Source organism: Schizophyllum commune (genome assembly GCF_000143185.2).
Source record: "Schizophyllum commune H4-8 unplaced genomic scaffold SCHCOscaffold_8, whole genome shotgun sequence".
NCBI classification, from domain to species: Eukaryota; Fungi; Basidiomycota; class Agaricomycetes; order Agaricales; family Schizophyllaceae; genus Schizophyllum; species Schizophyllum commune.
In genome coordinates this window covers 825,250-852,824 of record NW_026089545.1, presented here as the reverse complement: position 1 = coordinate 852,824, position 27,575 = coordinate 825,250, and the positions used below count along the sequence as shown (strand labels likewise).

At 57.4% G+C, this 27,575-nt stretch overlaps 12 protein-coding genes across 12 annotated transcripts; 5 read left to right on the top strand and 7 right to left on the bottom strand.

Moving 5' to 3' along the window:
* Positions 1–1,272: 1,272 nt before the first annotated feature.
* Positions 1,273–2,671, bottom strand: SCHCODRAFT_02339269 (uncharacterized protein). Its single transcript, XM_050342423.1, has 4 exons — positions 1,982–2,671; positions 1,735–1,932; positions 1,492–1,572; positions 1,273–1,396 (listed from the first exon to the last, which is right to left on the bottom strand). Exons 1-4 carry the CDS (start codon positions 2,588–2,590, stop codon positions 1,343–1,345), a joined length of 942 nt encoding a protein of 313 aa, XP_050199170.1. The 5' UTR covers positions 2,591–2,671; the 3' UTR covers positions 1,273–1,342.
* Positions 2,672–4,282: 1,611 nt separating this feature from the next.
* Positions 4,283–7,820, top strand: SCHCODRAFT_01155628 (uncharacterized protein; the record flags this gene model as incomplete). The annotated part of the gene is made up of 18 exons (XM_003030167.1): positions 4,283–4,388; positions 4,443–4,485; positions 4,546–4,738; positions 4,785–4,796; positions 4,854–4,900; positions 4,948–5,097; positions 5,149–5,260; positions 5,338–5,403; positions 5,456–5,715; positions 5,800–5,842; positions 6,431–6,527; positions 6,582–6,624; positions 6,683–6,878; positions 6,925–7,027; positions 7,080–7,131; positions 7,272–7,383; positions 7,430–7,516; positions 7,569–7,820. The coding sequence occupies 18 exons, from the start codon at positions 4,283–4,285 to the stop codon at positions 7,818–7,820; spliced, it is 1,974 nt and encodes a 657-aa protein (XP_003030213.1).
* Positions 7,821–8,027: 207 nt separating this feature from the next.
* SCHCODRAFT_02507548 (uncharacterized protein) lies at positions 8,028–8,434 on the bottom strand (the record flags this gene model as incomplete). The annotated part of the gene is made up of 3 exons (XM_003030598.1): positions 8,028–8,083; positions 8,138–8,321; positions 8,375–8,434. 3 exons carry the CDS (start codon positions 8,432–8,434, stop codon positions 8,028–8,030), a joined length of 300 nt encoding a protein of 99 aa, XP_003030644.1.
* Positions 8,435–9,278: 844 nt separating this feature from the next.
* Positions 9,279–9,428, top strand: SCHCODRAFT_02507669 (uncharacterized protein; the record flags this gene model as incomplete). The annotated part of the gene is made up of 1 exon (XM_003030168.1): positions 9,279–9,428. A coding segment is annotated over one exon (150 nt), but the record flags the coding sequence as incomplete, so codon positions are not given.
* Positions 9,429–9,786: 358 nt separating this feature from the next.
* SCHCODRAFT_02631182 (uncharacterized protein) lies at positions 9,787–10,866 on the top strand. The gene is made up of 3 exons (XM_003030169.3): positions 9,787–10,097; positions 10,148–10,609; positions 10,660–10,866. The coding sequence occupies exons 1-3, from the start codon at positions 9,877–9,879 to the stop codon at positions 10,724–10,726; spliced, it is 750 nt and encodes a 249-aa protein (XP_003030215.2). The 5' UTR covers positions 9,787–9,876; the 3' UTR covers positions 10,727–10,866.
* Positions 10,867–10,886: 20 nt separating this feature from the next.
* On the bottom strand, positions 10,887–11,196 carry SCHCODRAFT_01316357 (uncharacterized protein). The gene has a single exon (XM_050341437.1). It carries the CDS (start codon positions 11,103–11,105, stop codon positions 10,923–10,925), a length of 183 nt encoding a protein of 60 aa, XP_050199169.1. The 5' UTR covers positions 11,106–11,196; the 3' UTR covers positions 10,887–10,922.
* On the bottom strand, positions 10,917–16,473 carry SCHCODRAFT_02631177 (uncharacterized protein). The gene is made up of 7 exons (XM_003030599.2): positions 16,276–16,473; positions 15,992–16,221; positions 14,988–15,643; positions 13,807–14,930; positions 12,407–13,754; positions 12,270–12,353; positions 10,917–12,220 (listed from the first exon to the last, which is right to left on the bottom strand). Exons 2-7 carry the CDS (start codon positions 16,218–16,220, stop codon positions 11,288–11,290), a joined length of 4,374 nt encoding a protein of 1,457 aa, XP_003030645.2. The 5' UTR covers position 16,221; positions 16,276–16,473; the 3' UTR covers positions 10,917–11,287.
* A 942-nt stretch (positions 16,474–17,415) lies between these two features.
* On the bottom strand, positions 17,416–19,635 carry SCHCODRAFT_01190859 (uncharacterized protein; the record flags this gene model as incomplete). The annotated part of the gene is made up of 8 exons (XM_003030600.2): positions 17,416–17,496; positions 17,551–17,577; positions 17,633–17,729; positions 17,777–18,246; positions 18,294–19,143; positions 19,192–19,224; positions 19,274–19,380; positions 19,441–19,635. The coding sequence occupies 8 exons, from the start codon at positions 19,633–19,635 to the stop codon at positions 17,416–17,418; spliced, it is 1,860 nt and encodes a 619-aa protein (XP_003030646.1).
* A 166-nt stretch (positions 19,636–19,801) lies between these two features.
* Positions 19,802–20,960, bottom strand: SCHCODRAFT_02631173 (uncharacterized protein). The gene is made up of 3 exons (XM_003030601.3): positions 20,875–20,960; positions 20,209–20,813; positions 19,802–20,163 (listed from the first exon to the last, which is right to left on the bottom strand). Exons 2-3 carry the CDS (start codon positions 20,787–20,789, stop codon positions 19,938–19,940), a joined length of 807 nt encoding a protein of 268 aa, XP_003030647.1. The 5' UTR covers positions 20,790–20,813; positions 20,875–20,960; the 3' UTR covers positions 19,802–19,937.
* A 486-nt stretch (positions 20,961–21,446) lies between these two features.
* Positions 21,447–23,152, top strand: SCHCODRAFT_01155614 (leucine carboxyl methyltransferase; the record flags this gene model as incomplete). The annotated part of the gene is made up of 5 exons (XM_003030170.2): positions 21,447–21,773; positions 21,836–21,962; positions 22,025–22,308; positions 22,368–22,516; positions 22,583–23,152. The coding sequence occupies 5 exons, from the start codon at positions 21,447–21,449 to the stop codon at positions 22,737–22,739; spliced, it is 1,044 nt and encodes a 347-aa protein (XP_003030216.1). The 3' UTR covers positions 22,740–23,152.
* Positions 22,878–24,759, bottom strand: SCHCODRAFT_02669399 (uncharacterized protein; the record flags this gene model as incomplete). Its single annotated transcript, XM_003030602.2, has 4 exons — positions 22,878–23,342; positions 23,448–24,234; positions 24,284–24,413; positions 24,462–24,759. 4 exons carry the CDS (start codon positions 24,757–24,759, stop codon positions 22,878–22,880), a joined length of 1,680 nt encoding a protein of 559 aa, XP_003030648.1.
* A 219-nt stretch (positions 24,760–24,978) lies between these two features.
* On the top strand, positions 24,979–27,566 carry SCHCODRAFT_02582924 (uncharacterized protein). Its single transcript, XM_003030171.2, has 17 exons — positions 24,979–25,124; positions 25,187–25,219; positions 25,272–25,280; positions 25,340–25,445; positions 25,498–25,627; positions 25,678–25,744; positions 25,795–25,828; positions 25,876–25,969; positions 26,021–26,107; positions 26,156–26,232; positions 26,283–26,397; positions 26,452–26,544; positions 26,597–26,657; positions 26,719–26,985; positions 27,040–27,119; positions 27,167–27,299; positions 27,357–27,566. The coding sequence occupies exons 1-17, from the start codon at positions 25,052–25,054 to the stop codon at positions 27,410–27,412; spliced, it is 1,515 nt and encodes a 504-aa protein (XP_003030217.1). The 5' UTR covers positions 24,979–25,051; the 3' UTR covers positions 27,413–27,566.
* The last annotated feature ends 9 nt before the right edge of the window (positions 27,567–27,575 follow it).

The following is a 27,575-nucleotide window of genomic DNA, read 5'->3' as shown; positions in this document are numbered from 1 at the left end:
GGTCCTGCACTCGTCTTCCCTTCCGGCAGCTGCTCACCCATCACCGTCCCACCCGACGTCCCTCTCCTCGAGAACGCGGGTCTCAACACATCCCCACTTGCCGACGCCGCATTCGACGCCAAACTCTCCGTTCTTCCTATCCTCATACCCCGCGCGCTGTCCACCGTCCCTCTTCTTCCCCTTCCCCTACCCTCGGCGCTGGCCGCCGAGGCAGAGCCATCGGTACCACTCACGCCGCTCCGCCTCTTGCTCTGTTGACTATGCCGTCTTGACGCCGCCCCTGCCTTCTCCGCCAGACTCCCATCTCGGCTCAGTCCCGCCTTCTCTCCCTCCACCTTTCGCAAGGCACCCTCCAGCGCTCGTTGCAGAGCGCGCACGGCCTCGGGTATCTCCGCACCGTCGACTTCGAGCACACGCATGAGCGCCGCGTCGTTGGGAATCTTGACAATGTGTCAGCAAAATATTTCTCGCGTGATGCATAAATCATTGACCTCCATCGCCTTCCTCATCACCCCACGCAAATCTGCCACATCCCGTCTCGTATCCTCTGCGTTCTCCCTTGCGCGCCTCGCGTGTAAACGTGCGGCGACGACCGACGGATCCAAGTCCTGCGCATCCGGCTCCGCGTTCGCAGGTCTCGCGAAAGGGCTTCCTGGTGGCGCCTCCTCCGACGCTCCGTTCGAGGAGAGGGGGTCTGAAAGTCAAAGTCAGCATGAAACCTATGCCAGATATGAGGTTAAGAAGATGCGCACCTTTGACCACCACCCACTCCGCCCTCTCCTTCCCCATCGCCTCCGCTGCATCTGCCGCTCGTGCCTCCAGAGCCTTCAGCCCAAGCTCGAGCGGCGCGAGAATGTCGCGTGCAGTCGTTGGTGCAGCGGTCGAGGACGGAGTGCTGGTTGCTGGAGAAGCGATAGAGGATCCTCCTTCTTGTATGCTGCTAAGATGCGCCCCGACGGGTGTATGCGCTGATGCTACACCAGGAGGATGGGCCGGCGCAGCTGGAAGTAACGATCCCAAAGTAGCAGTCTCTGGCATCGTCGGTGTCGTGTCCATCCTCGGAGTCGTGTCAGACCCAATTGAAGCCGTGTTCTCCAGACCCAGGGCGTTCGTCGGATGGCCGGTCCCGCCTTCGAGCAGCGGTCGCGTCCCTCCTTCAAGTAAAGCGCCTGCCGTTGTGTTCACTCCACCCTCGATTCTTCCTCGCCTGTCCGCGTCGAGCATGCGAACATAGCGGTAGATGCGGAATTGGACGGAGAACTGGGGAGAGGGTCAGCATTTCTGGGTGGACTGAGGTAGAGACACGACGCAGGGGAAAATTCCGGGGTATTCAAAGGGGGGATTATAGAAATGCGCATATATGTGGGTAAAACGCGCATATATGCAGTGTAGAACACTTGTAGGGCGGGTTGAGATGTGTATGGCAGGTGGAGCGGATGCATTGGACCTGTGTGGATGCAGGGATATAGTGAAAAGAAGTATGGTGCTCACCCCGAAGGCATCGACGGCGTCTTGAAGTGCCGCATCGCAGCCTTGCAGTTGGCGAAGGATATCATCGCGTTTGAGGTAACGCTATTGTTGACAAAGGAAGATGACGGTAGGAAGCAATATGCGAAGGTCCGGGAAGCGAAAAGGAACAGTGGTTGACGATGGCGGTCCGGAGCAAGGTGCAGAAATACAGAATAAGCAGAAACGATATCAGCATGTATCTGACTTTGATAGCGGAATACGCACCTTGATGAATGGCCTATGTGCCTGCTGGTTCAAGAACGCTTGGATTTGAGCGAATGCGTCTACGAGTCGCCGTAAAGGGTACTCGAGGTCCGCAGGAATGCCATTGTCGTGCTGGGTCGCTTCCACGACCTCGTCGCGGACGGAAATAAGGATGTTGGCGCAGCGCTCAGTAATTCGAAGACATTGCATGCGGTTGAGCTAGGCCGATGGTCAGTATCCGCCTTGGCAAGATCAATACACGACGCACATCAACCAACTGCACTCCATCCCAGATGTACAAAAGTGTCTTCGCTGCCTCCGCCAACCCGGGGAAGGGTACGAGTTGCAAAAGATCCACACTGATCGCGAGGCCTTCGTGGGTGACGCTCGCTGTAGTGTCAAGGACGCGCCTCAGCGCATCGTCGACGCGGTCTCGTGTTCGCGTCCAGCGTTCCTCCGCGTCGGGGTCATCATCCCAGGCTCGGCGAGTACGCTCTATGGGGGACTGAGACCACCAGTGAGTCGGCGGGCGGCCTGGCGGGGTGCCAGTGACGGTGGGTGCTCTGGGGGAAACAAGGGCGGGGGAAGGAATGGACTTGGGCGTGTTCTCGATGGTCGCGGTCGTCGCCGGTGGAGGCTTGGGCGACTCGGGGGTAGACGCAGTGGTGGTATTGGATGCGACAGTGACCGCCGCGACTGATGGCAGCGGTGCGGGCTCTGTTCGTGGCGATGAGGACGCGCTAGCCGGATGGGGAGACTTGGATCGTGCACGCCGGACCCAGGCGGACAGTCCTGATGATGGCGAGGTTGGCGCGTCGGTCGGCGGGCGCAGCGTGCTCGTCGACTGGGCGCGCTTTCTGCCCTTGAGGATGTCCATGGCGGCGTTGGCATGGGCGGACGCGTCTTCGCCGTCTCCGTCTCACGCATCGACGGAACCTTTCTATCATCGATCGAAGCTGTAACCGCGGTCTCCGCGCGTGACGTCACTCTCGACAACTGCCAGTCACCGCGACGATCCTCCGCCGCCGCCGACGCTTGCGTTCAACTTCCATCGCTAACACCTCTGTGCGCGAAGCAGGTACGCATGACTGGCCACCACACCTCATGCTAGGACCGACACTCGCGAACTGCTATGCTGGGCGACCTGGACGATGACCAGTCTACCCTTTACCTGCGAGCTGGGAGGGGACACCTTACTCGCGGACGAACACCGGTCCATCCGTGCTGCTTCCATATTCTCAGTAATGGTGCAACGATGGTCCGCCGCTACACAGGCTGTCTTCATCTGTGCACGGACGACGATCCTCGCGTCCTCATAGCAAGAGTCGGAACATCATTGTATTCGCGTTCCGTACGCTTCAAGTTCTCGGGTTAAATTGGAACCATCCGGAGTAGTGGTGTATCTGACTTCGTTGCATGTTATACTAGCTTCACCCTCGCTCTGCCTGCCTCCTGAACTGAGCCACTACTCCGGATGGTTCTCCTAGGGTTCTTTCCTGTTCAGCCCACCCCCAAGCTGTGTTGCTACATAGATTCCCTGCCAGTCAGCGCTCTACTGGACAACGTAGAATGCGAAGCTGGTCAACGTCCGCCAATATAGCAGCAAAAAACACCTGTGCTCACCTTCAACGCGGCCGCGGATACGTCGTCCACGGTGCCGCAACTGCAGATCCAACGAACACCATGAACAACATGATCGAATACACCCAGGATTTCATGATCTTCAATTACTGCCCTTTGTATCAGTCCGTCGGTCGCCGTCGGAATATGCAGGGACTGACGGTTGAGGAAGCAAAGACCGATTGTTGTGGAAGGCAAGAACTGACGGTTGACGGAAGCAGGGGCGAGCAGCGGCCACCTCTTATATGACGCCACCACACCTTCTACACACCTCTGCATGTCACGCGCTCGTCTCTCGCTTGATCACGAATGCATATATTTTCTCACGAGGGGCTGTTTGTTGGCATTGAATCCATCAGGCGCCCATTCGTATACATCGTCCTCAAGACCCAGAGGGCTATAGAACCGCGATAGGCACGCCGTGTCGCTTTCGCCCTAGCAGTGAATACCCTCAAGGTGGCGTTATCCTCATGACTGGTAATTCAGGGCCCTGCTTACAACACAACACTTTGCAACTAACTCGCCTTCAACACACCTACCTCGCTCGCAGCTCACTGATTGGCTTCATCTCTTCTTGAATGGTAGAGCGCCCTGCAGGCTGAGACGCCCGCCGTCCTCGCCGCCACGCTCCCACCAATCCCATTCTTCGCTTCCGTTTCGATCACGACGCTGCTGCGCGAAGATCACCCTGGACTGCTACTCCGATTCACTCGCACGGCCATACCATCAACGAATGTTATCGCCAACATTGCCTCTTGTACGCTTGACATACTATGCTCATGATTGCGGGCATCTTTCCTCTCTCCGACCCACCAAACCTGTTCTGATGTATCATGAAGGTCGACATATATACGGTGCGGACAAAGTGGTAGAACTTGAGCTTGCTCTCCTTCACTGTAAGCCCATCACCGCGGTTACTTCTTTATTCGTTTTACCGCGTCTTCCCAGGATGTCGAGCTACACGCCTGAACTGTCATATTACCACCTTACTCCAGACGTTGTGGATACCCTGAAGAATGTCATCATCGAGGCGGGACTGGCGTATATCGCCTACGGTGCGTATACGGCTGTGCTCCCTCGTCCTCAATGAGTCTCATGCGATGGGAAAGGCATGCAAGCAGCGCTCACTCTCGCCGCCGTGCGCATCCTGCTGTGAGCGACGACGTCGAGGTTGACAACTGATCATGACCGTACTGACCGACTCATCACCAGACGGCGCGAGGCGCGCGCCCGCTTCATGCTCGCGGCCATTGTTGGCCTCTTCGTAGTCTCGACGTTGGCTGTCGTGACCGATATCGAGTACTACCTGGTCCAATTCCCATCTGCGCTGGGCACGGCATCGGAGGACGTGCAGGCACTGATGAACGGGCTGGATATCGTCGGCGTCGTCACCGTCCGCTTGAGTGTGCGTAACCTCTACCGATATCACTTTGCTAAGATGCTCATCGTAGCACAATATCAAAGTACGTCGTCAGCGACGCCATCGTCGTCTGGCGTGGATGGATAATATGGCCGGATAGCCGCCCTGTACGATGGACATTGCTGGTGTGCATATGCGGAAGTGCCGGTGCGTGGCTGATATATCATAATCGTCGTCGTCCATTCTCACCGCAGACCTCTAGTGGGCGCAATTGTCAACTCCTACTGGAACATCAAGTCCATCACTACCTATGAACGCATACCCATGACACGCACCCTTGTAATGACCGTCCCGCTCCTTTTCACCAATATCGTCGCGACGACTTTGATCGGGGTGAAAGTCTGGTACGTGCATCCTACCCTCGATGTAGAACATTCATCTTACGACGTATACAGGTGGTACCGCCGCGAGATCAAGGGTTCCCTCGGCTTGTTTGCCAAAAAGTCGCAGGTCGAGAGCGTGTTGATGTTGCTGTTGGAAACAGGCTTCGTCTACTGCGTTGTCTGGGTGGGCGCTTTTATACGTTTGCACGCTCACTGGATGCTGTCTAACTGCAGTTATAGGCTCTCTACATTGCCTTTCAGAGCGACGATCCGGGTGCAGGGTTCACACCCATGCAGATTCTGGGTAATGTGATCCCGTTCATCACAGTGGGTCTTTACCATCTGTCATCTCTCTGCCGTCTGTCTAAATTCTCACAAGGGACTGTACCCTCCGGTCATCGTAATGATTACGCTGCGGAAGAGTTCAGCTCAATCGCTCCTGCAAAGCGCGCAGATATCGCACGTCATGCGCTTCGCAGACCTACCCGACATGCAGATAGAGGACAGCATGGCTGGTCTTGCAGGTGTACGAAAGGACTCCACTTCGGGGCACACGGTCAACAACTTCATACCGAGATCGTCCACTGAACTTCATGGACCAGAGACGAGTGGTGATGTCGTCGAGGTGACGAGACGTCGGTGATACAAGGCTCTGTAGATGCTATGCCTATAATCCATCCTCCTCGTGGATTGTGATACTTTATAGCTTACAAACCTTCGTAGCCTGTCAGCGAAGTTCAAGTTGATCTTCGAACTTACCAATCACGTGAGGGTCGGGTCCGGGGCAAATTGCATCATGTGACCGCATGTGCTGGCGGCAAAGGCCGAATGCGGGTTGTACTCAACCACCATGGCACAATGACCGGACACCGCTGTCTTCTGTTTTATCAGCCTGACGCCCTGATTGGGCGCTGCACGGCAAGCGCTCTCTGCGACTGCTGCAACATTGCAGCACGATAGGCGCCTGAGCGCTTACTGCTTCCATGCGGCTCATCGAGTTTTAGTGTGGGGCCGACATCGCAAGTCCATATCAAGGCTGTATCGAGAACAACAACGCGATCTCCGTCTGTATCACGCCCCTGCATAGCCTCTAGGAACCTGGGGTCCTGTCGAGGACGAAGTGAATGGCTACCCCGGAGGGAGAACGAGCGCTCGAACATGGTCATGATACCGGGCCGCGCACAATTGCGAACCTCTACTCCTTCTGTATCCCGGTCAGCTATCGCTGATAGTCTCAGAGAGACGCTGGACAAATTAGAACTCTGCGGTCTCTTCAGATAGCAGAACACTACTTAAGCAACATCTGGACGCCCACCCCCACACTCCGACGCGTGCTAGCACAATTGGCTCCCAGATGGCGATGACAGTGACATACAGACCGCTGAATGCGGACGACGTGCGCGCAATGCGATACGTGATCATAGAGACAGCAGTTGAATACGGGTGCTACGGTGTGTGTTTTATCAGGATGTGTTTCATGGCCACCACTGACCGATTTCCTGTAGGCATACACGCGGCTCTGTCCTTGGTGGCCATTGCTATCCTTGTGTACGTCGAATCGGCTTATTCTTTGACGCTGGCCCATGACTTCATGTTTGTCTGCTAGACGCCACCGCGGCCGACGACCGGGCTTCATGCTCGCGGTCGTCAATATTCTCTTGATCTTCTCCTTCATTGCGGTCATTGGCAACACAATATACTACCTCATTCAATTCCCGCCGGGATTCGGAACCTCGACCCGGGACGTTTGGGAAATCAGCGCGAATTGGGATATTGCGACTGCCGTTGTCAAGCGATTCAACGTGCGTACAGTGGCGACCCTATGATATTTTCTGACTCTTCTCATAGTACGTCGCAAGCGATGCGATTGTTGCTTGGCGCGTCTGGATTATCTGGCGTGATAGCCGCCTCGTGAAGGCCATCCTTTTCCTATGCATGTGCGGGAGTCTGGGTACGTGCTATTCTGCAATTGAAATTTCGAATCTGAGTTGGATTGTTGTTAGCTGGTGCCATCGTCGCGTGTGTATGGACGGTACAGAGCGACAAAGCCGACAAGTTCGTGACAACGCTTCAATCTATGACACTCTTGATCACCATCATGTTCACCAATGTGGTGACCACAGTCCTAGTCGGACTGAAGATATGGCGAGCATGATAAGGTCTCCAAGAGGACGAACGCTAACGAGTGCACTTAGGTACTACCGTCGCGAGATCAAAGCCTGTCTAGGGCTGTTCACGCGGATGTCTCTCTCGGAGAAAGTCCTCTTAACGTTCCTCGAGTCAGGGTGTCTGTACATCCTCATATGGGTAAGCTACCTCGACGTGCATCCGTCTGCATCTCACCTGTAACCAGACGGCTTACATTGTCCTTGACGCCATCCTTGGAAACGTTGGCTTTACGGTCATAAACTTTATCGGCTCCGCCATGCCCAGCGTCGCCGTACGTCATGTTGTCAGTGGCTTCGAAGCTGGACTTATCCGTACTCACGCAGGGGATATATCTCACGTTGGTTGTCATCGTCGTCATGACCACGAAAGAGCAGCAGAGCTTGATCAGCAGCGCGCAGATATCGCGCGCAATGCGATTAGCAGGCCCCGTCGGTACCGGTGCTTCTTCGAAGGACACAGGCAGCGAGGTCCATGGAGAAGCGCATTCGCCAACACCAGACCTCACGAACAGCATCAGGCCGAGCGTGCAGGAGCGCGAAGGCGTTGAATTGCGGTGTCCCTCGCATGGGCTCTAGATGTTACGTGCTTTGAGAAAGAGACATCACGTACGTATGCAAATTGCTCATGCTTTGCCTATTTTCCTGAGTCTACCGTTGACCTTCTCGTAGCTTTGACACATTCGATGCATCAGCCGTACGTCCTCCGCGGACGCATTATTATATTACAACAATATGGTACACAGTGACTTCTTTATTCCTTGTCTCCAGCAAAGCATTGGCAACCTACAGATGGCGGTTGATGGTCTGCTTCCAGTCGCCCTTGTTCTCGCGAGCCTCGCCTGTAAAGGTCCATTAGCGCACCGTCCCACCCGCTCATTCAGATTTCTACTGACCAGCATGCTGCTGACTGCGGTCGCCGGTTACAGAGCCGACTACAGAATCCTTCTTGCCGGTGACGCGGTCGCCGGTGCCCTCCGTCCAGCCCTCAGCGCGCGAGGCGTCGTACTCGCCGCGGCCCTGGTGGCGCTCGGTCTGGCCAGCGCTGGCAGTACCACCGAGACCAAGGGTGTTGCCGATCTGGAGAAGAGGTCAAAGACGTTGGCCAAAGACGGAAGATGGAATGGACACACTGTCTCCTTGATGCCGCCCTTCTTCTCGTGGTACTGGCCGGAAGTCTTAGAGGGAGACATGTTGATAGATACGATGATTGGTTGAGTGGGTGTAAAGTGCGCTCGTGTGGTGGGTGTTTCTGCTGGGAAAAGTATCCGCTGGTGACCCTTATATATACCTGAGGAAATACCCTATGTTCCACAATATGACACGGTCGATGAGCGAAAGCCCCTCAGTTCATCGTCATCATGGCATTGCGTCAACGCTTGCATATAGCGCCGAGAGATACAGCAAGCGAAAGATCGTTAGAGACAAAGTGGACGGTGGAGCACGCGTGATCTGAGTGCCTGTGGAGCACCGCGCTGACAAAGTCCAGGGATAGGCTTGTGGCCGGCCTCCTGAAGAATTGGACACCTACCTGTCGGCATATGTTCAACGGACCATTTGGAGGCAATCCCGAGCTTTTCTAGCTGCCGGAGAGTGGTCAGAACCTTCAGATGTGCTGGGAGGCAGCGCCACGTGCGGCTCCACCAAAGCTCGAATCTCGCGCGCTCCACCAGCGCGGTTGTCTCTATCGATCTTTCGCCTGCTGTAACATGCGAGTGGCTATCGGTGGCGAGCAAGCAGCGAGCGAGCCCCACCGTGCAATCGCGGTTGAATATGAAGTTGAACTTCGTCATAACGCGCGCACGTGAGTTTGACTTTCCGGTCACGAGACTTTATGGACTTTGCTTTTTCTGCCTTTCTCCTGTTCGCGGGCAAGGGCCCCGTCTTTAGACGGGCATGCTCTCCCGTCTGTTGAGAGGCCCTTTCCGCTCAACTGCGATGCATCAGAGGCGGGTAATTGCTCATTCAAATGCTCGCCCTCCGTCCAGAATTTAATTCCAAAATTCTGTCAATGACCTCGTGCAGGGCGGTACGCCTCTCGTCCCCTTCGGGGTGACATACGAAAAATTTGGAACGATACAGAGAAGATTAGCATGGCCCCTGCACAAGGATGACACGCTTTTCCGGAGTGGTAGACCTACGGGTCTCAATATTTATGCACTTCCTGCCTATGGTAGCCCTCCCTGATACAGATCGCCCTCATTCACGGGCGGGCCCGCCATACCGGCGTACCTTGTCTTTCACCGCTTTCGTGTCTCCCTCACTGCCTCAATATGCACTCTGGTCTATCGGAAGAACGGCCGCACGATGTGCATAGCCCCCATCCCAGGCTTTCCTCGACACCGAAGCGCGCTTGCGGTGTAATAACTATCAGCTCGCGTGTGTGAAGCCCCACCACCAAGTCGCCTGATGTCCCATGGGACCTCTCCGACGCCTTACTCGAGGGTGCGCTCTACTATTCAATCGTGTGGCCTCGCATGCGCAGCCGGTACTGGCCCTCGTACGATTCCGAAGCCGTGGGGAGACGAGGCGCGCTTCGAATCACGCGGGAGCAGCCAAACGTGGCCCTTGGCACCGACCGCATCGATCGTCGCAAGAGCCGCTGCTCCCAGTGCGCGCGGGAAACCCAGCAGGCATGCAGGAGCACCACAAGCCGCTGCGCGCGTACCGCGCCATCTCCCTGGCCGCCTTCCTCTGCCTGCTCGTCGCCTTCATCCTCCAGCTCCTCGTCTCCCTCTCGACCCCCATCATCAAGTCCGTCTACCTCGTCCGCGTCGAGAGCACGCAGGAACAGGAAGTCGTCACGAGCATCGCGACAGGGCTGCGCTTTGGCGTCTGGGGAGTCTGCGCGAATAGGTGCGTTTGCGGACACCAAATATAGTGTAGGCGCTGACTTCCCCTCCAAGCGAGCTCGATGAGGAACAATGGTACACGAACACGGGCTACGGCAAATGCTTCGGGCCCACCCTCGGCTACGAGGTGCCCACGCCGCTGTCGGACGCCCTTGGCATCTCCGCCTCGCTCACGGAGATCGTCCTTCAAGGCCTCCTCGTCGTGCTGGTCCTGCACCCCATCACCTGCGCGTTCACATTACTTGCCCTTATACCCGCCCTCTTCCTCGCCTCCCACGCCCTTTCCGTCGTCGCACTCGTTCTCTCCGTGGTCGGCGCTCTCGTGGGTACGACGTCGTTCGCGTTCGACGTTGCCATCGCGGCGAACGTCAAGTTCCAGCTTGACGACCTTACGGAAGTCAACGCGGCGGCATACTATGGAAGCGCGGTCTGGATGGTGCTTGTGTCCATAGTATTGACATGGGCGGCGGTCGTCTTGCTTTCTGCCCGCTCATGTTATTGCTTGGGTGTAAGGAAGTACGTGTCTTCTGCCTTCTATGCACTGCGTCCTTGCTGACCTCCATCAGTGTCGAAGACTTAGACTACCGGGCAAAGCAAAAGGCTTTCGAGATGGAGCGACGCGAAAGTCAATGAAGCTCGTACCCATAGCCGTTCTCATATCTTATCGCATACCTCACGACCTATCATGTTCATGTCTGGATATCGGAAGTTCCCTCATTCGATCGTCTGTAGTTATCGCTTTCTTGCTTTATGTTCAAGGGTTCGGAACATCACAGTGGACGCGCTGCAACTCCTCAAGCCCTTACAAGCCTTCACACCATCGTGGATCTCAGCATGCTGCTATAATGATATAGGCAAGTGCTACAGTGTACAGCGCGGGACGCAATATGAACAGGTGAAGGAGAAAAGCGGGATGAGTGTATGGAGAGATGAATGGACAAGATGCGCAACGGTGGGGGACACGAGTGTACACAAGAGGGTGAGGTGGTGAGGAGGAAGGTGCCATAATCATATAAACACATAAGAACAGTAAGACGCGCGCCAGTAGTAAAGGGAGGAAACAAACGAACGAAAGCCGGTAGAGACAACTAGGTGATGCAGTCAATGCAGCGTGCGGAATGATACGGTATGCTGTAGTACATGCGGTCTATGATATAACAGACAGAGAGCAGAGACGGTCCGCCTAACGACAACCTATGATAGCAAGGAGAGCATCTTATCCGCGTTCGACGACTTGTTCGCCAGCCGCGTCCGTGTTTCCTCGTCGAAGCACGCTGCCTTCACCAAGGTGGCCATGAAGTCCCAGGCCTTCGGCACGTCGATGGCAATGTCCTCGATGAACTCCATCGTGGGCGCGATGCCTTCCTCGAGGGCCTCCGTCGACACGAGCTTCTTGCCGAGCGCATGCGTGAAGAGGTCGCCAACGAGCTTGACGTCCGCCTCCTTGCGATCCATGGCTTGCGTCACCAACTTGTCAATCAGCAGGTGATGGTGGTTCGCAGGCAGCGTCGTGAAGTAGTTCTCGGCCTCCTCCATATTCCGGATGGCGAAGAACTCCTTGACATCCTCCTCGACCTTCTTCTTGGCCGCATCTTCCGACATGTCCGAAGGCGCGGCGGCAGCCGCAGTGGAACCTTCGTCCTCAGACTCACTGGCGTCAGGCTTGTTCTCCTCCAAGGGCTTGGTGCGCGGTTGGAGGACAAGCTTCCTGCGCTGCGGCAAGGCCTCGCCGCCAGCAGCAGCGGATAGGTCGACGCTAGGCTTCCGACTCGGCGGGCGGCTGGACTTCGGTGCAGTGACGGGCTCAGCACCCTCGCTCTGCAACGCGTGGAACATGTTGGATGTCGATGCCTGGCGAGAAATCGAGTCGCGCTTGTTGGCGTTCTTGCCCGCGAAGACGCTACCAGGCCCGAAGGTCATGGGTGTCGCCTTGCTGATGTTGCCGAACTTGGACAGGTCACCGGCCTTGGCGGGCGGGCGCGGGGCGGAGGATCCGGCGACTGTCCAGCCGTCAGGGCCGACGTGCTCTGAATCCCTCCGGTCACCACCGCGCCTTGACCCACCGCGAGACATGGTGGACTGGCGGTGCATTGCATCCTTCTCCTGGGCGGCCTTCTCCTTTGCAGCCTGGAAAGCTGTTAGTGTGAAATACAGCGCTATCGTACCGAAAGCTCACAATCTCATGAATCTGTGCAATGGTAGTCGGCCCGGCGGCCTGTGTACGCGCACGCCAATTCCTTGCGCGAAGCTCAATAAGATCCTAAAGCCGATGTAAGCATATGCCTCACAAAGACCGAGCGCAGAGTAACATACCTGCAGCATGAACTGCATACGCGAGCTCACGGTCGGCTTCTTCGTCAACTCCTTCATGCGCGCGAAGTACACGTCCATGTGGGCGTGAGCACGCGGGGTATCGAGGAGCTCGCCAACGGTGGTGAGCAGCTTGCACAAGCTCTCAATCTCCTCCTCCTCAGGGTTGTCGACGTTGCCGAGCAGCTTCTGCACGCACTGGTGCATAATGCGCTCCGTCAACATCTGCAGCTTGAACAGCTCGCCGATGAAGCGAATGAGACCGAGACCTTGACGCTTCGCCTTCTGCGCAGCGTAGTACTCGTCGGAGTAGAGGTCAGGCTCGTTGTCGCCGCCCTCCTTCTTCTCGTTAGCGGACTTGACAGCCTCGTCCTCGACGGCCTTGGTCGCGGCGGCGGCAGCCGTAGCCTCCTTGTTCACCCAACCGCGCTCGAAGTCCTCTTGACAGCGGTTGAGCAAGTACTTGCGGAACAGCTGGCCACCAGTGATGGGCTTGCCCTCCGCATTGCGGATGCCGTCGTCCTGCACCTTCGGGCTGATCTGCTCCATCATCTTCCGGCACAGACGCGCGTACATTTCGGACCACGCAGCCTCGTCGGTCGCCTTCTCGAAGACGAGACGAATGACCTGGATAAGAGTGCGACCGTCCTTCTCCTTCTCCGACTTGTTCGCCCAGGCGATGATCTGGTCGGACAGGGAGTCGAACTTCTCCATCGTGAGCTTGTTGAGCAAACCCTTGACTTTGCGGTCGACAACCTCGGGGGAGTCCGGCTCGGCGCCCTTCGCAAGAGCACCAGGTGTCCACCTGTTCTCGGAGCGAGTGAGAGGGGCGACGGGCTCGAGGTTGAGAGCGTTCTGCGCGTTCTGGCCGAAGCCTGAACCGTGACCCTGAGGCGGGCCGTTGAACTTGCTGCCCTCCTGGCGATCGCCGCGCTTGTTGCCGCGCTGACTGCGAGTACGCTTGTTGTCGGTAGAGCCGGGGCCACCCTGGCTGGACGTCCGCGATAGGGCGCTCGGGCGTGAGAAGCCCATCGTTGGGGATCCACCAGCGTTGGCCCGCTCGAAGCGCTCCTGGCTCGTCAGCTTAGAGGTCGGGGTCTGGAAGTTGCCCATGCCGCCGAAGGCGCTGCCTCCGGGCTTGCCGCCGAATGCGCCGCCAGGACCACCGAAGTTCATCGACGACGTTCGCGACGGCGCCTGCGCATTGGAAGGCTTGCGGTGCGAACCACCACGGCTCATGGCGAAGTCGGCGGGACCCATGGGCTCAAGACCGATGGCGTCGAGAGGAGGCATCCTATCAGGCTTCTCCTTGCACACTTCCATGAACTGCAGCAGGAAGTCACGGTCATATCTGTATGCCACCATTAGAGACTAGCGATGACACATAAACGGCGAATACGAACCTGAACTTGCCATCCTTGGCGTGCGTGTTCAACTCGACCAACGGGCTCTTGATGCCCTCAGGGTAGTGCACGGAGCCGATGTCGTCGATAGCGCGAGCCGTAGCGAGAGCGGACGGAAGAGGGGCATCAATGGGAGTAGACTGGGCAATCTTGAGGTTGAGAGGACCGGGGCGCTTGCGCTGAGGATCGGGGCCAGCGGAAGGGAACTTGACCTTCTCGTCCGCTGCAGGCTGAGCGTCGGAGGTGGGTTCCTTGATCTCTCCCTCCTCGACCTCTTCCTTCGCCTCCGTCGGCTTAGCGGCCTCCTCGGTCTTCTTACGCTCCTCTTCCTCCTTCTTGCGTTCCTCCTCCTGCTTCAGCTTCTCCGCCTCCTCGGCCTTCTTGCGCTCCTCCTCCTTGACACGCTCCTCCTCTGCGCGCTTCGCCTTCTCCTCGGCCTCCTTGCGCGCCTTCTCTTCCTCCTCCTTGCGTGCCTTCTCCTCTTCAGCCTTCTTGCGCTCGGCCTCCTCCTTTGCCTTACGCTCCTTCTCCTCCTTCTCCTTGCGCTCCTTCTCTTCCTTCTCCTTCTGCTCGCGCTCCTTCTTGGCCTTAGCCTCGGCCTCGGCCTTCTCGGCGGCTATCCGCTTCTCGTGCGCCTCCGTCGGTTTCTCGATCTTGACCGGCTTGCGCGGGCTCGTCACCGTCGGCGTCGCAGGAGAGGCAGCGGGCTGTTGTCCGTTCTGCTTGAATTTGTCAAACTTAATCTCGCTACCGTCCGGCGCACGAAGGGTGATCTTGCGAGCAGACGACGAGGGAGTAAACGGTGCCGCGCTCTGGTTGAGACGTCCGCCGGGCACGGGAACGGTTGCGCTGGCAGGCGTCCCCGGCGGTGACGCGACACCATTGATGCTGTTCGAAGGGGCGTGGGAAGGAGGCGGGTGAGGAACGGGCGAAGCATGTACAGGGGCTGGAGTGCCGGGGCCACCTTGTAATGGCGGCGGGGCGTTTCGAGGGGACATGGGCATCGGGGGAGGTTGCGCAGGATGTTGTTGAGGAGACATAGGTGGGGGTCCTTGTTGCGGCATATACCACTGGCCGTAAGCCGCGGCCCAATTAGGGTCCACATAACCACCGTAAGGAGGAGGCTATGATAATCAATGACATCAGCTGAGCACAACGACTGCATTGCGGAAGCAACTCACATAGAACCAGCCCTGCATAGGAGCAGGCGGCATACCAGGTTGCATACCAGGTTGCATTCCGGGCGCGGGACCGCCAGGCAATGACTGAGCAGGCGGCATCCGAGGGCTTGCCATCGGGTTCATCTGCGGTTGACCAGCGGGCGGAGGTTGACCACCGGCAGGCGGCCGAGATCCGTTGCCATTAAGGTGAGAGCCGCGGAAACCAGGTGAACGAGGGGCAGCGCCTCGTGATGACGCGGACGACGGGACGAAGGTCGGGAATTGCGGCTGCGAGGGTTGTGAGGATTGAGGCTGCGATGATTGCGATTGGGGGAGGGTGGTGGGTCGGACTGCTGGAGACGCCGCGGGAGACGCTGATGGAGCGCCGCCACCGCCGGATCTGAAGAAAGCCTTGACATCGATTTTCGGCTTAGGGTGTTCACTGGGAGGCGGCGTGGAGGTGCTGGAGGATGTGGACGCGGCGGCGGGCTTTTGGGATATCGAGGCCTTGCCGTTTACGTGCCCCGGCCGAGGTGCTCCAGTGCTCGGCATGGCGTCGACGCTGCCGAACGTTTTGACGTCCTTGACGGCGGACGTTGGTGCCGTGGCGGGGGAGGATGAGATGGGCGCCGATGCGGCAGCATCGTCGATCGAGCCGAAGGTCACAGGGGACGAAGCTGCGGAGACGTCAGTACAGCGTTGACGACAGAAGGTATTCCCGCCCAGTCGAGCTGGCGTAAGCGCCCTCGCGCTTAAGCCCCTAGTAGGGCAAGCGAAGCGAGCTCAAGTTGACTCTAGCCGCTTCCCTTCCCTGGTCCGCCTCACCGTACTGCTCAGGGATTGCGTAAACCGCAACCGGAGCAGGTGCGGTGGGGAGGCAGCGCAGCTCGCGCGCAGGGGAACGGCTTGAGCACATCCTGAGCTCAACCGACTTGCGCCGCCCTGAGCTACCCGAGGCGGGCCTTGAGGCGGCTCGGTGCGAGCTCGACGGCGACGCCAGAAACGGCAGGAAATGTGTCACGTACACTGCTTTGCAGCTCCGACATTCGTCCTCGGAATGCTGACACCGTCCTTGATGGGTACGCCTTGACCGAGGGCGGCGCTTGCGCGTCTCGAATGCGAAGGCTGGAACTGGGACGGGGCAGGGGATTGCGAACGACTGGACTGGCTGGAGGTCGGCGGACCCTTTGACCAGGCTGAAGTTCCGGGTAACTTGGAATTCTGCGATGCGGTTCCAGTCGACGACTTGCTCATTCTGCGTGCGCGCGGTGAGCGGCGGGGGAACGTGGCGGTCGTAAGGGAGACGTACGAATGTAAGATATCAATAATCGTTGGCTTTTGGCGCTTTTTGTCGTTTTCGGTCGGTCGAGTCGCGAGTTGGACGGTCGTCAAACTGACCTGCCAGCAGGCGAAAGCTGAGGTCTTTGGTCGTCTAGAGAAGAGCGGATGCGCGAGAGCGATCCGTCGAAAGTCCCGGGAGATGAAGGACTCCGTCAAGGGACTGATCTGGAGTTTACAGATTGACGAAAACCCGATGCGCCCACGCCTACAGCTTGGTCAGCGGCAACTCGGCGAATGTGCGGATACAGCCGGTCCGCCATACCCCTTTCATCTTGTCGTCATGTTCTCCGGACCTTAGCGCCACTGTGGGCGAGCCGTGGAAAGCGCCAGAGGTTGCTGGGACAACTGACAGACCATCTAATCCACCGTACGTGAAGAGACAACATAGCTTGGTCGTGAGCGCTGGCAGGACACGGGGCCGCAAGCGACACAACACGATGCATGCCCCTACTGTTGTTTGGACCCTAGTAATCGTACACGTATCCTCACGACAGGCAATCGTGTCTGCAGTTGCGGATTACACGCGGAGACATGAGGCCATGGCAGATATGCGTACATAAACTCGGAATACATCAGCAACGCATAGTATCCGATTGGCAGGCGACTACTTGTCGGTATGAACTCGTACAAGGGCCATTCTACTGAAGTCTAAGCCGAATCGGAGGGGGGAGTAACCTGGAATTGTGGTGGGACCTCTGGTCGTCCCGCTGACCGTGACTAGTGATGAGCAATTTCCTATCCCGCCCTACGGCTCAATCCACACGAAGATGAACTTCCTCAACCGCAAATCCCGCCTGATCGTCTGAGTTCAGCGCGCGGGGAACTCCCAGGATTGCCACGGGACTCTTCAGATCCCAAATCCCAGGAGTTCCGTGGATATCCTGAGAGTTCCAACCACCGATCACTTTCTCGATCACTTCTGTGCTTGCCACCGGATTGAGGACGATTACCACGGAATAGCGTTGACAGGTTGTTTTGCGTTGTTTGGCACGACCACAGCGCAGTATGGCCTGTTCAGCGGCGTTTATGCAGACCATGCACATGCGTCCAATCTCGTACTGATCCATCGATACTAGTAGAAGTACAGTATTTACCCTTCCGGCCCAAGTCAGGCGCAATCGGACTCCCTCCTGACCTTCTTCGGCTTCGTCGTCAGAACCTTCACCAGCTTCTTCATCTCAGCGAGATCCTGGAGGTCGTCAGCGCCGAGTATCTAGAAATATAATTGTAACATAGTTCGTACCGCCTCGCTTGCGCGCCTCTTCGCTTCCTGCAATCGAGGTCAACGAGCTGTTCATGCAACAGTTGTAGTATGCAGCACATACCGCCTTCTCTCGCTTCGTCAATGCCCCGATGTATGCGTTGAACTGACTGGTAGTACCGTTCCTGTGATCCCTCATGAAGTCGAGGCCAACGATCGATCTTAACGGGCGTGAGCTGATGCACTGCATGAGTAGCGTAAACCTCACCTCCATCCAACTCCGTGAGTACCCAATCGAACCACGTAGACGTCGCTATCGTCCCCGGAATCGGAATCGTCTTGAGCGAGGGTACGAGAAGAGCTTGTACGAGTATCGCGAGCCGCCAAAGTAACCGATTTACGAGCAGCAGAGGGAGGCAAAGCATGGAAAGAAGAGCGCGAACGAATGAGCGTGGTTGCACATCGCGAAGAGCCTGAGTCGGAGGCAAGAGGCGACGTCGGATCGGCACTCGTACCAGGGTCAGCAGCAGAAAGCGTGGTCGGGAAAGTAGCGCTAGGCGAAGTCAAGCGGAGATCGAGCATCGTGTTGGCAATCGTTAGTGTTCGTCTGGAAGCAGAGCGCGTGGGCATAGCAGAAGTCGTCGAGCTAGGGAAGTCTTGCGTTGCTTGCGGGTGCGCGTTCGAAGGGTTGCGCTCTGAAGCGGTACCGTCGAACATCGAGTGAGCAGACGGCGACGGCTGCGACTGCAGTCAGGGTACCGCACGATGCGAAAGGTAGCGCATACACGAGAAAGAATTGTGCGCTTGATGCTCGTCTTCGTCCGCTTCGTGTCCGGCTGACCGTTGGCTTCGTCGACCGCACCGCGCTTCGCAGGTAGCTCGAGCATGTCTTCCATGTTGTTCTCCGGTTCGTCAATAGCAGAGGCATTCGCAGACTGGTCATCGGCATCGTCGTTTCCCTCGGGAGCGAAGTCGCAATCGTCGGGAGGGTCGCTGCTCGGCGGTAGTTCTTCGATATCGCAGTCGTCCAGTTCAGCGGGTATCGGGCGCTCCTTGCCCTTCTTCGTCGCAGTATGTTGCGCGTCGTCGACCTCGCGAAGCAAGTCCTTTGCGAAGCGCGAGTAGTTATCGGCCGCGATCTGCTCGACCTTCCGATTGCCGCGGCACCAACCAAGCTCGCGGAACATCTGCGTCATATGATAGAACACGAACTGGCGAGCGGCGAAGGGCAGTTGCCCCCACTTCGGTGTGAGCAGCTTGAGAAGGTGGAGTTGACGGAGCAGAGCGCGGAAGGTCTCGCGTATCTCAACCGTCCGCTGGCCGTCGACGGGGCGGCCGTCCTCGTCGGTGACGTAGAGCATCGTGGCGTTGACGTTCTGGGAGATATAGGCCTTGCCGCGCTTTGCAGGTTCGGTGGACGTGGGCTTGGGCTTCTCCTTCTTCGCAATGATCCAGTCGTTCTGCTCGTAGTAGGTGGTTTTAGGGCATTGGGCGCGTTCGAGTTGGACTAGCGGAGGGACTTCTATGGCGCTGAGAGCAAGCATTGCCGTAGCCACGGATTCGTCAACGTTGGAAGGGATATTCTTCAGGTCGGTCGCACTCTTGAGCGCCTTCATTAGGTGCGTCATATGCATTCTGAGGGTGAAGGTCAGCGCTCTTCCGCGAGGGGGACTCGGAACGTACTCCAAGGCGTCAAGTCGACGCATACAAGCGCCGCTGGAAAGTTGGTTAGACACAGAGAGTGTATCTGATATCAAGTACGCACTCAAACACCGAAAGTTGTGCGCGCAGCGCCGAGTTCTCCTGCTCGAAGTCTCGCACGGCGGAGGTCGATAGGCACGCCCACATCAGTGTCGCGTATGTTTGAGCTATCTGTCAGGATCTGTCCATCTGGTCATCAACAATCCTACGTGAGAGCGCATATACCCTTACCTGAGGATGGGTACCAGAGCCAGCTGGACGTATGCTGCTAGAAAGAACCTTTTCATGAGATGCAGGGGTCATATTGCTGTGCCATTCCAAGGGAGCAGCAGCGAGGAGCCAAGGTGGTAGATATGGTCCGAAACTTCGCATCAAGGCTTCAGAATATAGGTCATTAGACACAGCGCTGCGATGTGAGCTCTGCATGACGAGAGGGTGAATCTTCGCAGATAGCGACAAGAAGGCAGAGGGAAGCTGTCAGCCTTCTAGAGTTCGAACAAGAAAGAGGCCAGCCAAGACGAGTCAAGAAGATGAAGATGGGAGCAAGAGACAAGATGCGTTTTCCCTGTTTGATGGAGTCATTTCACCCAAATAAGGCAACCCAAGGACAATGGCGTGAATATCATTGTGGCGAGTTGGATTCTAGTTTACAACTTATATTCGACCGGGATCATCGTGGCCTGCTGGCCTTTGAGGGCCTATTCCCTAGTTATTTCTGCTTACACCCTTCAAGGCGCTGGTGATGACTTAAAGCCTGCATGGGCAGCGGTACTCGTAGATACTGCAGCCGCGGATGATCGCATTTGGAGAGCCTTTTTCCGAGTAGCGCGACGCCTCTCAGCGCCTTCGGGACGCTTGTCGAGATAGTCGAGGACTTCAGAAGATATCGTTCTGCCAGGCCCGGGCCTCTCCTTGCACACGTCGCTGAATTGCAGTAGAAACCCGCGGTCATATCTACAAGATGAGTGTCGAGTGGAAGGAAGGGCAGAATTCACGCACATGAACCTCCCGTTCTTTGTATGGATATTCATCTCAGCTGCTGGGCAGATAATGCCCTCAGGGTACTGTACGGAGGTTATATCGCCAATTGCACGTGCATTAGCAAGAGCGGCGTTGAAAGGGGCGAACTCGACCTCTTCCTTCGGACTCGTCGCATTGGCCGCCTCCGCAGGTTGCTCAAGCACGACCTTCTGCTCTTCCTCGTCCTCCTTCCTGTGAATGGCCTCCGAGACCCGCACCGTCTCTTCGCGCTTCCCCCGCCTGGACTTCTTAGCCTCCTCCCGCGCTTTCTCCTCCTCCGCCTGCTTGCGCTTGGCCTCCTCCTGCACGTTGCTATCGCGTCCCCTGCCCTTCTTTCGCCCCTTCTTGACCTTGGAGTTCTTGGCCTTGTGCCACTCCAGATTAGTGTCCGAGGGCGCCGACGTCATGTTGACGCTGGTTGAAGGAGGATGGGATGGCAGCGGGCGTGGGGCGGGTGAGGCATGCACAACATTCGGATTGCCTTGCGCCGACGAGCTGGCGTTCTGAAGCGATGCCAACGCAGACTGAGGATGCGCAGGCGTCTCTGAATCGCTGGGCATCGCTACGGATCCAAGCCGGGCGGTCTAAAGATGCAACCGTATCAGTGTCCGTCACCTCCTGCAAGACATTGGACAGCTGGCACACCTTCAGTTTGGGGATTGCACCGTCTGCTGGCCGTGGTGAGTGGGAAGGCCAGGTCTACACAGGACGAGGACCGGTGCCGCGGTAGAAGAGCGCATCAGCATAGGTACCCCACGGCGCCTATCGATCCATCTCGGGTCTTGGAAGGTCGGCAGGGCGGCGCAAGTGAGGTTCTAAGCTCCATGCTCGCGTCGCGTGCAGGATTAAAAAACGAGTTGACTCGAAGAGGTGTCCTCTTCAAGCTCCGTTTTTGCGAACCGTTGACCGTGCATTATTTCAACCAAAGACGAGAGAGCATACGGGTAGACCCTGAAGTTTGTGGGTTTGGATAGACCAGCTTGCATAAGCGGTCGGTCATTCGAGTGCCCTCAAGTAATCGAGAGTATTGCTACGACAGTGTGTGGGCAACGCTGCAATGTGCGTGTTCACAGAAGGTCGTGGCAAGAGGCAAGCAAGTGAACCTCAAGGAAAGCCCCTGTCGTTGTCACGGCTCTCCGGACCGGTGCTCCTCCGGCTCGAGAACAATAATGGCGCATGCCAAACTGTCGCGAACGCCCACCGTCATGCGTTCCACCATGTTCAAATACCCTCCCGAGCCTCCATCCCGCGTCCCCGATGGTGACGCCGCCATACGATCCACCGATAACGACGCTGCCCTCGCGCGTCTCTCCGCCGTACAGAAGCAGTACCTCGCCGATCCCTACATCCGCTTCTTCGTTCCCCGCGCGCACCTACAACCTCCTCGGCCGCCTCTCATCAATGTCGGGACCTACCTGCGCGGTGTTGCGATAGACTCGCTTGTTGACTCTTTCCTGGCGATCAACGCCGTGGAGAATCCGGGCAAGCAAGTACAGATCGTGAGCCTCGGTGCGGGGAGCGATACGAGGTTCTGGCGGATTGCGGTGCGTGAGGATGGGGTCGGGGGATGAAAGGATGTTGCTCACGATGCACATCGTGCAGGAAGGCAGGTGAACAGAAGGAGCACATCGCGTCGTACATTGAGGTCGATCTGCCGGAGAACACAACCAAGAAAGCCATGGCGATCAAGAAGAGCAAAGAGCTCTTTGCGCTGGTGGGCGAGGCGAAGCTCAGTGCGTGTACTATCTCTCCACTCTTCTTCCGCTTTCTTGCTCATCGGCCCCTACCCTCGCAGTCAACGGCGGCATGGGCCTTCACTCTGCCAAGTACCACCTCCTCCCCGCCGACCTGCGCCACCCACCCGACCAAGCCTTCGCCGCCCTTACACCTGACATTCTCTCTCCCTCCCTTCCTACTCTCCTCCTCTTCGAATGCGTTCTGGTGTACATGACCCCCGCCGCGTCCGCTGCGCTCATCCAGTGGTTTGTTGACCGGATCAGCGCGCCGCTCGGAGGCATAGTGTACGAGATGTTCGGGCTGAACGACTCGTTTGGAATGGTTATGGTGAATAATCTGAGGGTGGGTGTCTTCATCCAATCTCCCAGTGCTTGAGGTCTGATATAGTGTCCGTCATCTAGGTCCGCAACGTCTCCCTCCCCGGGGCGGAACCATACCCCACATTCGCGTCCCTCCCATCGCGCTTCACCCAGCATGGCTTCCAGCACGCGCAAGCCCTGACCCTTAAGGACATTCGCCAGCAGTATATCGAGGACGAGGAGCTCGAGAGGTACGTCTTCACATCCGATTGCCTCGGCAGTTGAACAAGCCTACTGACTTTTGCGCGACACCGCAGAATATCCCACCTCGAAATGCTCGACGAGATCGAGGAGCTTGAGCTCGTGTTGGCGCACTACGCGATTACTTGGGGCGTGCGTACGCCGGGGCCGCCATCGCCAGCCTGGGCCGCATGGGGATTGAAGAAACGGAGTCAGGAAGATGATGAGGAGTAGAGGCTTCAGTGAAATGTGATCTTTCCTGTGGAATTGGCAGTCTGGAGCCATAGCTTGCAGCTGAGCGCTGAGTGTCCACGCCGAAGTGGCCGTATACGAGCTCGTCTACGTCCGTGCCACAAATGTACTATCATCACCCTACACCGTATAAATCGCCAATATACTCATCCTGAACAACCACGCGTGGTCCGAGCTACTGAAATCCGCCTCTCCAAACGCGCGCACCTTCCATGGGTTCCATTTCACCAGTATCGCGTACGGGGAGTCGCGCGTTTGCGGCGGCATTCCATGGAGCTCAGTCCCTTCACCTGTCGGTGTGACCTCCGCCTCCGTGGGCAGTTCCGCCTCCCTAATCACTGGGGCCAGCGCAGTCCTTATAACCGTCGGACTGAGCACGCCCTCCGCAAAGATCGCATCACTTTCCCCCGTCGGATAGTCCTCCAAAGCCTGCACGCGCTCGACATCCCACACCGACCGTCGCAGGGCGAGCGTGCGCAGCGCAGGCAGACTCTGCACGAGCTGCTCGGGATCGAACTTGATGGTGGAGTCCTTGCAGAAGAGGTGGAGGAAGGCGAGGCGGGGCATATGTTCGAGGCGGTCGAGCTGGGAGTGGGTGAGCGAGATCGAACGCAGGTATGGAGGGAGATCAAACGCAGGTGCAAGAGGGGCGTAAAAAGAGAAAAGGTCAGCAAGAGGAGATCAACATACCATCGGATGGAGGTACGGCAGTTCGAAAGTCGAAACATCGTTCAAAGGATTTTCAGGGTCTTGATGTCGAGTACCCCAACAGACGGCGAGAGCTTCCAGCTCGAGAGGCAAGGCATCGGCAACGCGCTCCCAGCCATCTTGCCGCAGGGCGATTTCACCGAGTCCAAGCACGCGCAGCGCGGGGAGGCTGCGAAGAAGGTCGGGCAGCACTCTCGGCAGCCAAGAGCGTTTATTGGGAATATTGTCAATGCCCAGGAATAGCCGTGTAAGCGTGGCCCGCCCAGAAAGAAAGCGGGTTATATATCCCATATGCTTTTCTTTGAAAGTCGCAAAGATGAATCTGCATGGCACGGTATGGACGGCGAACGAGCGCAGAGAGGGTACGCAGCGCGGGTCGGCGGAGTAGTCTGGCAGAGCGTGCATTACGGTCGGCCGGACATCCGCGCTCAGGCGCAGGTCCTGCAGCACCGTCGCGTGCCGCAGGATGAACGCCAAGTCCGGCGCCCGACTCCAGTTCGTGCACGTGTCGAAGCAGAGCTCGAGACTGACGAGCTGGTCGAGGATACGGATGGGGATGTCTTTGAACTCTTCCGCTCGCGAGGTGACGTGGCGGATGTTATCGGCAAACTCGAGGTGGTTGAAGGGGATGTTGTCTACCCAGCCCCAGGAAGAGCCGATGATTTCGTTGACGTCAGTGCCATTCTCTCCTACGTATGGCACGAGTAGGACGTTGGTGTAGCTCTTGACGTATTCGATGGTGGAGTACAGCGCGTCGGGACAGTGGGCGCTAGAGAGAGGCATGAGATGCAGGTACAATCCGGGGATGAGAAGCGTACTAGGGCAGAGTAAGATTCTCCACGCTCGGCGGGATGTACTCGCACAGCCGTACGGTATCAAGGACTCCGTGCGGTATGAAGGTCAGCGTGCGAAGGGACTGCGTCGCCTTCAGAGCCCTCGTCAAAGTTTCTGTTAGATCGTCAATCAGGACTCACCAGCTGCCAGGGAGAGATATACTCTTCTCAAAGACGCCCAAGGTCGAGCGCTCCATATACTCGACTACAGTCAAGTCTCTCACGATGCTAGCAAACGTGGGATCCACACAGCAGCGTTCTAACAGCTCATAGGAACGTGTAGCCAGAGCCTCCAGAATCTCATATCGTTCGGTGTTGTTTGTAAGGTCTTTGGCCAGGTCTTCGGTGAAGAAGTAGACTTTGATTGAGGAGAACAGGCAACGGAGCGCGATGTCGTGCAAGGAGCGACAAACGGAGAGAACGACGCGCTGCCATGGGGTGCCTAGGTTCTGCACCACCATAGACCAGATCTCGGGTGGCAGCTGTCGTACGACATCGTGGCTGACGTTCATCCAGGCCAAGAGCGGGCGGTCCGCGAATTTCGCGAGTCGAGCGGGATGGGTGATGCGAACAAGATGCGGGCCAATAAAAACATGCCGAATTGAGCACAAGGGCCGGCAGCAGCGGGCCGGCCCCACGGAGGAGAGCGGGGCCGTCCCGATCCCCTGACCCCGGCTGTCCGCCGCCACGGAGGCGTGGATATCTTTTCTTCCCGCCGTCCACGTCGTCCGCACCCCCTTGTCACGAACAGCCATGGCCAAGGTCCTCTCCGGCAAAGACGTCGCCGCCCACAACAAGCGCGACGACTGCTGGATCATCATCCACGGTGCGTGGTGCGCGCCAGTCAGGCGGGACCCCGGACTGACTGAAGGGGTTCTGTTCCTTCAGGCAAGGCTTACGACGTCACGGACTTCCTCGATGGTGCGTTCGTCTATACACCGTTACGGGATGCATATCTGACGTCTGCATCAAGACCACCCGGGTACGCATGATCAGTGTGCTGCTTTTGGCGCGCCCCATTCTAATGCCTCCGGGGCATAGGCGGCAGCAAGATCATTCTCAAGTATGCCGGCAAGGACGCGACGGCGGAGTATGACCCCATTCACCCCCCGAACACCATAGAGGCGAATCTCCCTCCTGAGAAGCAGTACGTCCATGTGATAGGATGTCTACTTCTCTCAAGCTCACCCCTCCCTAAGTCTCGGACCTGTGGACCTCAACACCGTAGAGAAGGTGGAGGTCGTGATCACAGACAGGGAGAAGGAGAGATTAGAGCGCTTCAATGCCCGTCCCCTGCTCGATAACATCCTGAATCTTCATGACTTCGAGGTGCGCCGCAACGCTGTGATATGATCGCAATGCTAAAGCTACCTTGGCAGGCCATCGCGAAGCAGGTCATGCCTGAGAAGGCATGGGCATACTACTCCTCCGCTGCGGATGATGAAAGTGAGAGCATACGCGACACCCTGTTACTGTTCGTTGACCGACCTATTCAGTCACGAATCGTGAAAACCACGCCGCATACCATCGGTCTGTATGTGCGATAGGCGTATATCCTCGAGTCTGACATCCTCCAGGGTGTGGTTCCGCCCACGGATACTGCGGGACGTTACGAATGTCGACTGGTCGACGACTATCCTGGGGCACAAGACCAGTATGCCGATCTACATCGTAGGCATCTACATTAGCCTGCGCCGTCGTGCTGGCTAACTCCTACTCCAGTCGGCTACTGCGTTGGGCAAGCTCGGGCACCCCGATGGCGAGCTGAACCTCACGCGTGCAGCTGCCAAGCACGGTATCATCCAGATGGTACGTTTCACTGCTCGGGCTTGATATCACTACTCACGAATGTTGTAGATACCTACTCTCGCGTCATGCTCGTTTGACGAGATTGTTGACGCGGCTGCGCCGGGTCAAGTACAGTTCTTCCAGCTGTATGCCTTCCGCTTCCATGATAGGCGCTCTGAGCTCACTCTCGTACTAGATACGTGAACAAGGACCGCAACATCACCAAGCGGATCGTACAACACGCAGAGAAGCGCGGCATCAAGGCACTCTTCATTACCGTCGACGCGCCCCAGCTCGGTCGAAGAGAGAAGGTTCGCATGCTTCCGATATCTTCTCCTTGCAAGCAATTTTGACCCCGCGCCCAGGACATGCGTATGAAGTTCGACGCCGAGGACCCGAAGGTGGTCACCGAAGGCGAGAAGGTCGACCGATCGCAGGGCGCTGCGAGAGCGATTAGCGTCAGTAATCTTGCTCCCATTCTCGCCATCTAGCACTGACCCGTCTTTTCAGACCTTCATCGACCCCGGCCTCAGCTGGGCGGACATCCCCTGGTTCAAGAGCATCACCAAGAGTGCGTACCTTACCCCCTCCTCATCACCCTTCTCTCCACTAACAAATTACCCCCTCTCCAGTGCCCCTCATCCTCAAGGGCGTTCAATGCTGGGAGGACGCGCTCATGGCCTACGATGCCGGCCTCGCCGGCGTCGTTCTCTCCAACCACGGCGGCCGGCAGCTCGACTTCTCGCGCTCGGGCCTCGAAGTGCTCGTCGAGGTCGTGGATAACTTGACGGCGAAGCGCGGGCTGAAGTTTCCGAACGAGAAGTTCCAGCTGTTTGTGGACGGTGGGGTGCGGCGGGCGACGGATGTGATTAAGGCGATTGCGCTGGGGGCGAATGCGGGTGAGTGGGATTTGGGCTGGGGTGGAAAGGGCTGATGGTTGACGAAACAACTAGTCGGCGTCGGCCGTCCGTTCATCTATGCGTTCTCGACGTATGGCGCGGAGGGCGTGGATAAGGCGATCAATATTCTTCACGTAGGTTATCTTGCTGCTTTGAGCAGATACATGCTCACCCTTCGCAGGACGAATTCGCCATGAACCTCCGCCTCCTCGGCGCCCCGACCATCAAGGACATCGTCCCCGAGATGGTCGACGCGCACAACATCCACTCGCACGTCGTCGCCGTCCCAGGCGACCGGCTGTACGACGCCAACTGTGAGCTTTATCTTGTTCGACCGGATATCGGGCAGCGCTAATCAGCATGCCCCGCAGACGAGAGCATGCAGCACGCGAAGCTGCAGGACGTGAAGGCGAAGTCGAAGTTGTGAGCGTGGACAGAGGAGAGGGGAGGACATCTATCTAGTACACGTTTGGATATCGTGACGACTATCCGGAGTATATATGCATCTAGGGGCATGGATAGATCAGCGAATATTGGCGACAAGTGCCGGAGTCAGATCGAACTATGGGTGTATGTGGGCGACATTTCAC

Bases quoted from the DNA above. Each gene is read 5' to 3' on its own strand.
- SCHCODRAFT_02339269 (XM_050342423.1), bottom strand. From the start codon at position 2,590: ATGGACATCCTCAAGGGCAGAAAGCGCGCCCAGTCGACGAGCACGCTG. The intron at 1,933-1,981 runs GTGCGTCGTGTA...CCATCGGCCTAG, and splicing joins ATGGAGTGCAGTTGGTTGAT to CTCAACCGCATGCAATGTCT. The intron at 1,397-1,491 runs GTGAGCACCATA...CCGCCCTACAAG, and splicing joins ACGCCGTCGATGCCTTCGGG to TGTTCTACACTGCATATATG.
- SCHCODRAFT_02631182 (XM_003030169.3), top strand. From the start codon at position 9,877: ATGCAGGAGCACCACAAGCCGCTGCGCGCGTACCGCGCCATCTCCCTG. The intron at 10,098-10,147 runs GTGCGTTTGCGG...TTCCCCTCCAAG, and splicing joins TGGGGAGTCTGCGCGAATAG to CGAGCTCGATGAGGAACAAT. The intron at 10,610-10,659 runs GTACGTGTCTTC...GACCTCCATCAG, and splicing joins TATTGCTTGGGTGTAAGGAA to TGTCGAAGACTTAGACTACC.
- SCHCODRAFT_01316357 (XM_050341437.1), bottom strand. From the start codon at position 11,105: ATGATTATGGCACCTTCCTCCTCACCACCTCACCCTCTTGTGTACACT.
- SCHCODRAFT_02631177 (XM_003030599.2), bottom strand. From the start codon at position 16,220: ATGAGCAAGTCGTCGACTGGAACCGCATCGCAGAATTCCAAGTTACCC. The intron at 12,354-12,406 runs GTATGTTACTCT...CATCGGCTTTAG, and splicing joins GTATGCAGTTCATGCTGCAG to GATCTTATTGAGCTTCGCGC. The intron at 12,221-12,269 runs GTGAGCTTTCGG...ACAGCTTTCCAG, and splicing joins TTGCACAGATTCATGAGATT to GCTGCAAAGGAGAAGGCCGC.
- SCHCODRAFT_02631173 (XM_003030601.3), bottom strand. From the start codon at position 20,789: ATGCCCAGCGATTCAGAGACGCCTGCGCATCCTCAGTCTGCGTTGGCA. The intron at 20,164-20,208 runs GTGCGTGAATTC...CTCATCTTGTAG, and splicing joins ACAAAGAACGGGAGGTTCAT to ATATGACCGCGGGTTTCTAC.
- SCHCODRAFT_02582924 (XM_003030171.2), top strand. From the start codon at position 25,052: ATGGCCAAGGTCCTCTCCGGCAAAGACGTCGCCGCCCACAACAAGCGC. The intron at 25,745-25,794 runs GTGAGAGCATAC...CGACCTATTCAG, and splicing joins CTCCGCTGCGGATGATGAAA to TCACGAATCGTGAAAACCAC. The intron at 27,120-27,166 runs GTAGGTTATCTT...CACCCTTCGCAG, and splicing joins AGGCGATCAATATTCTTCAC to GACGAATTCGCCATGAACCT.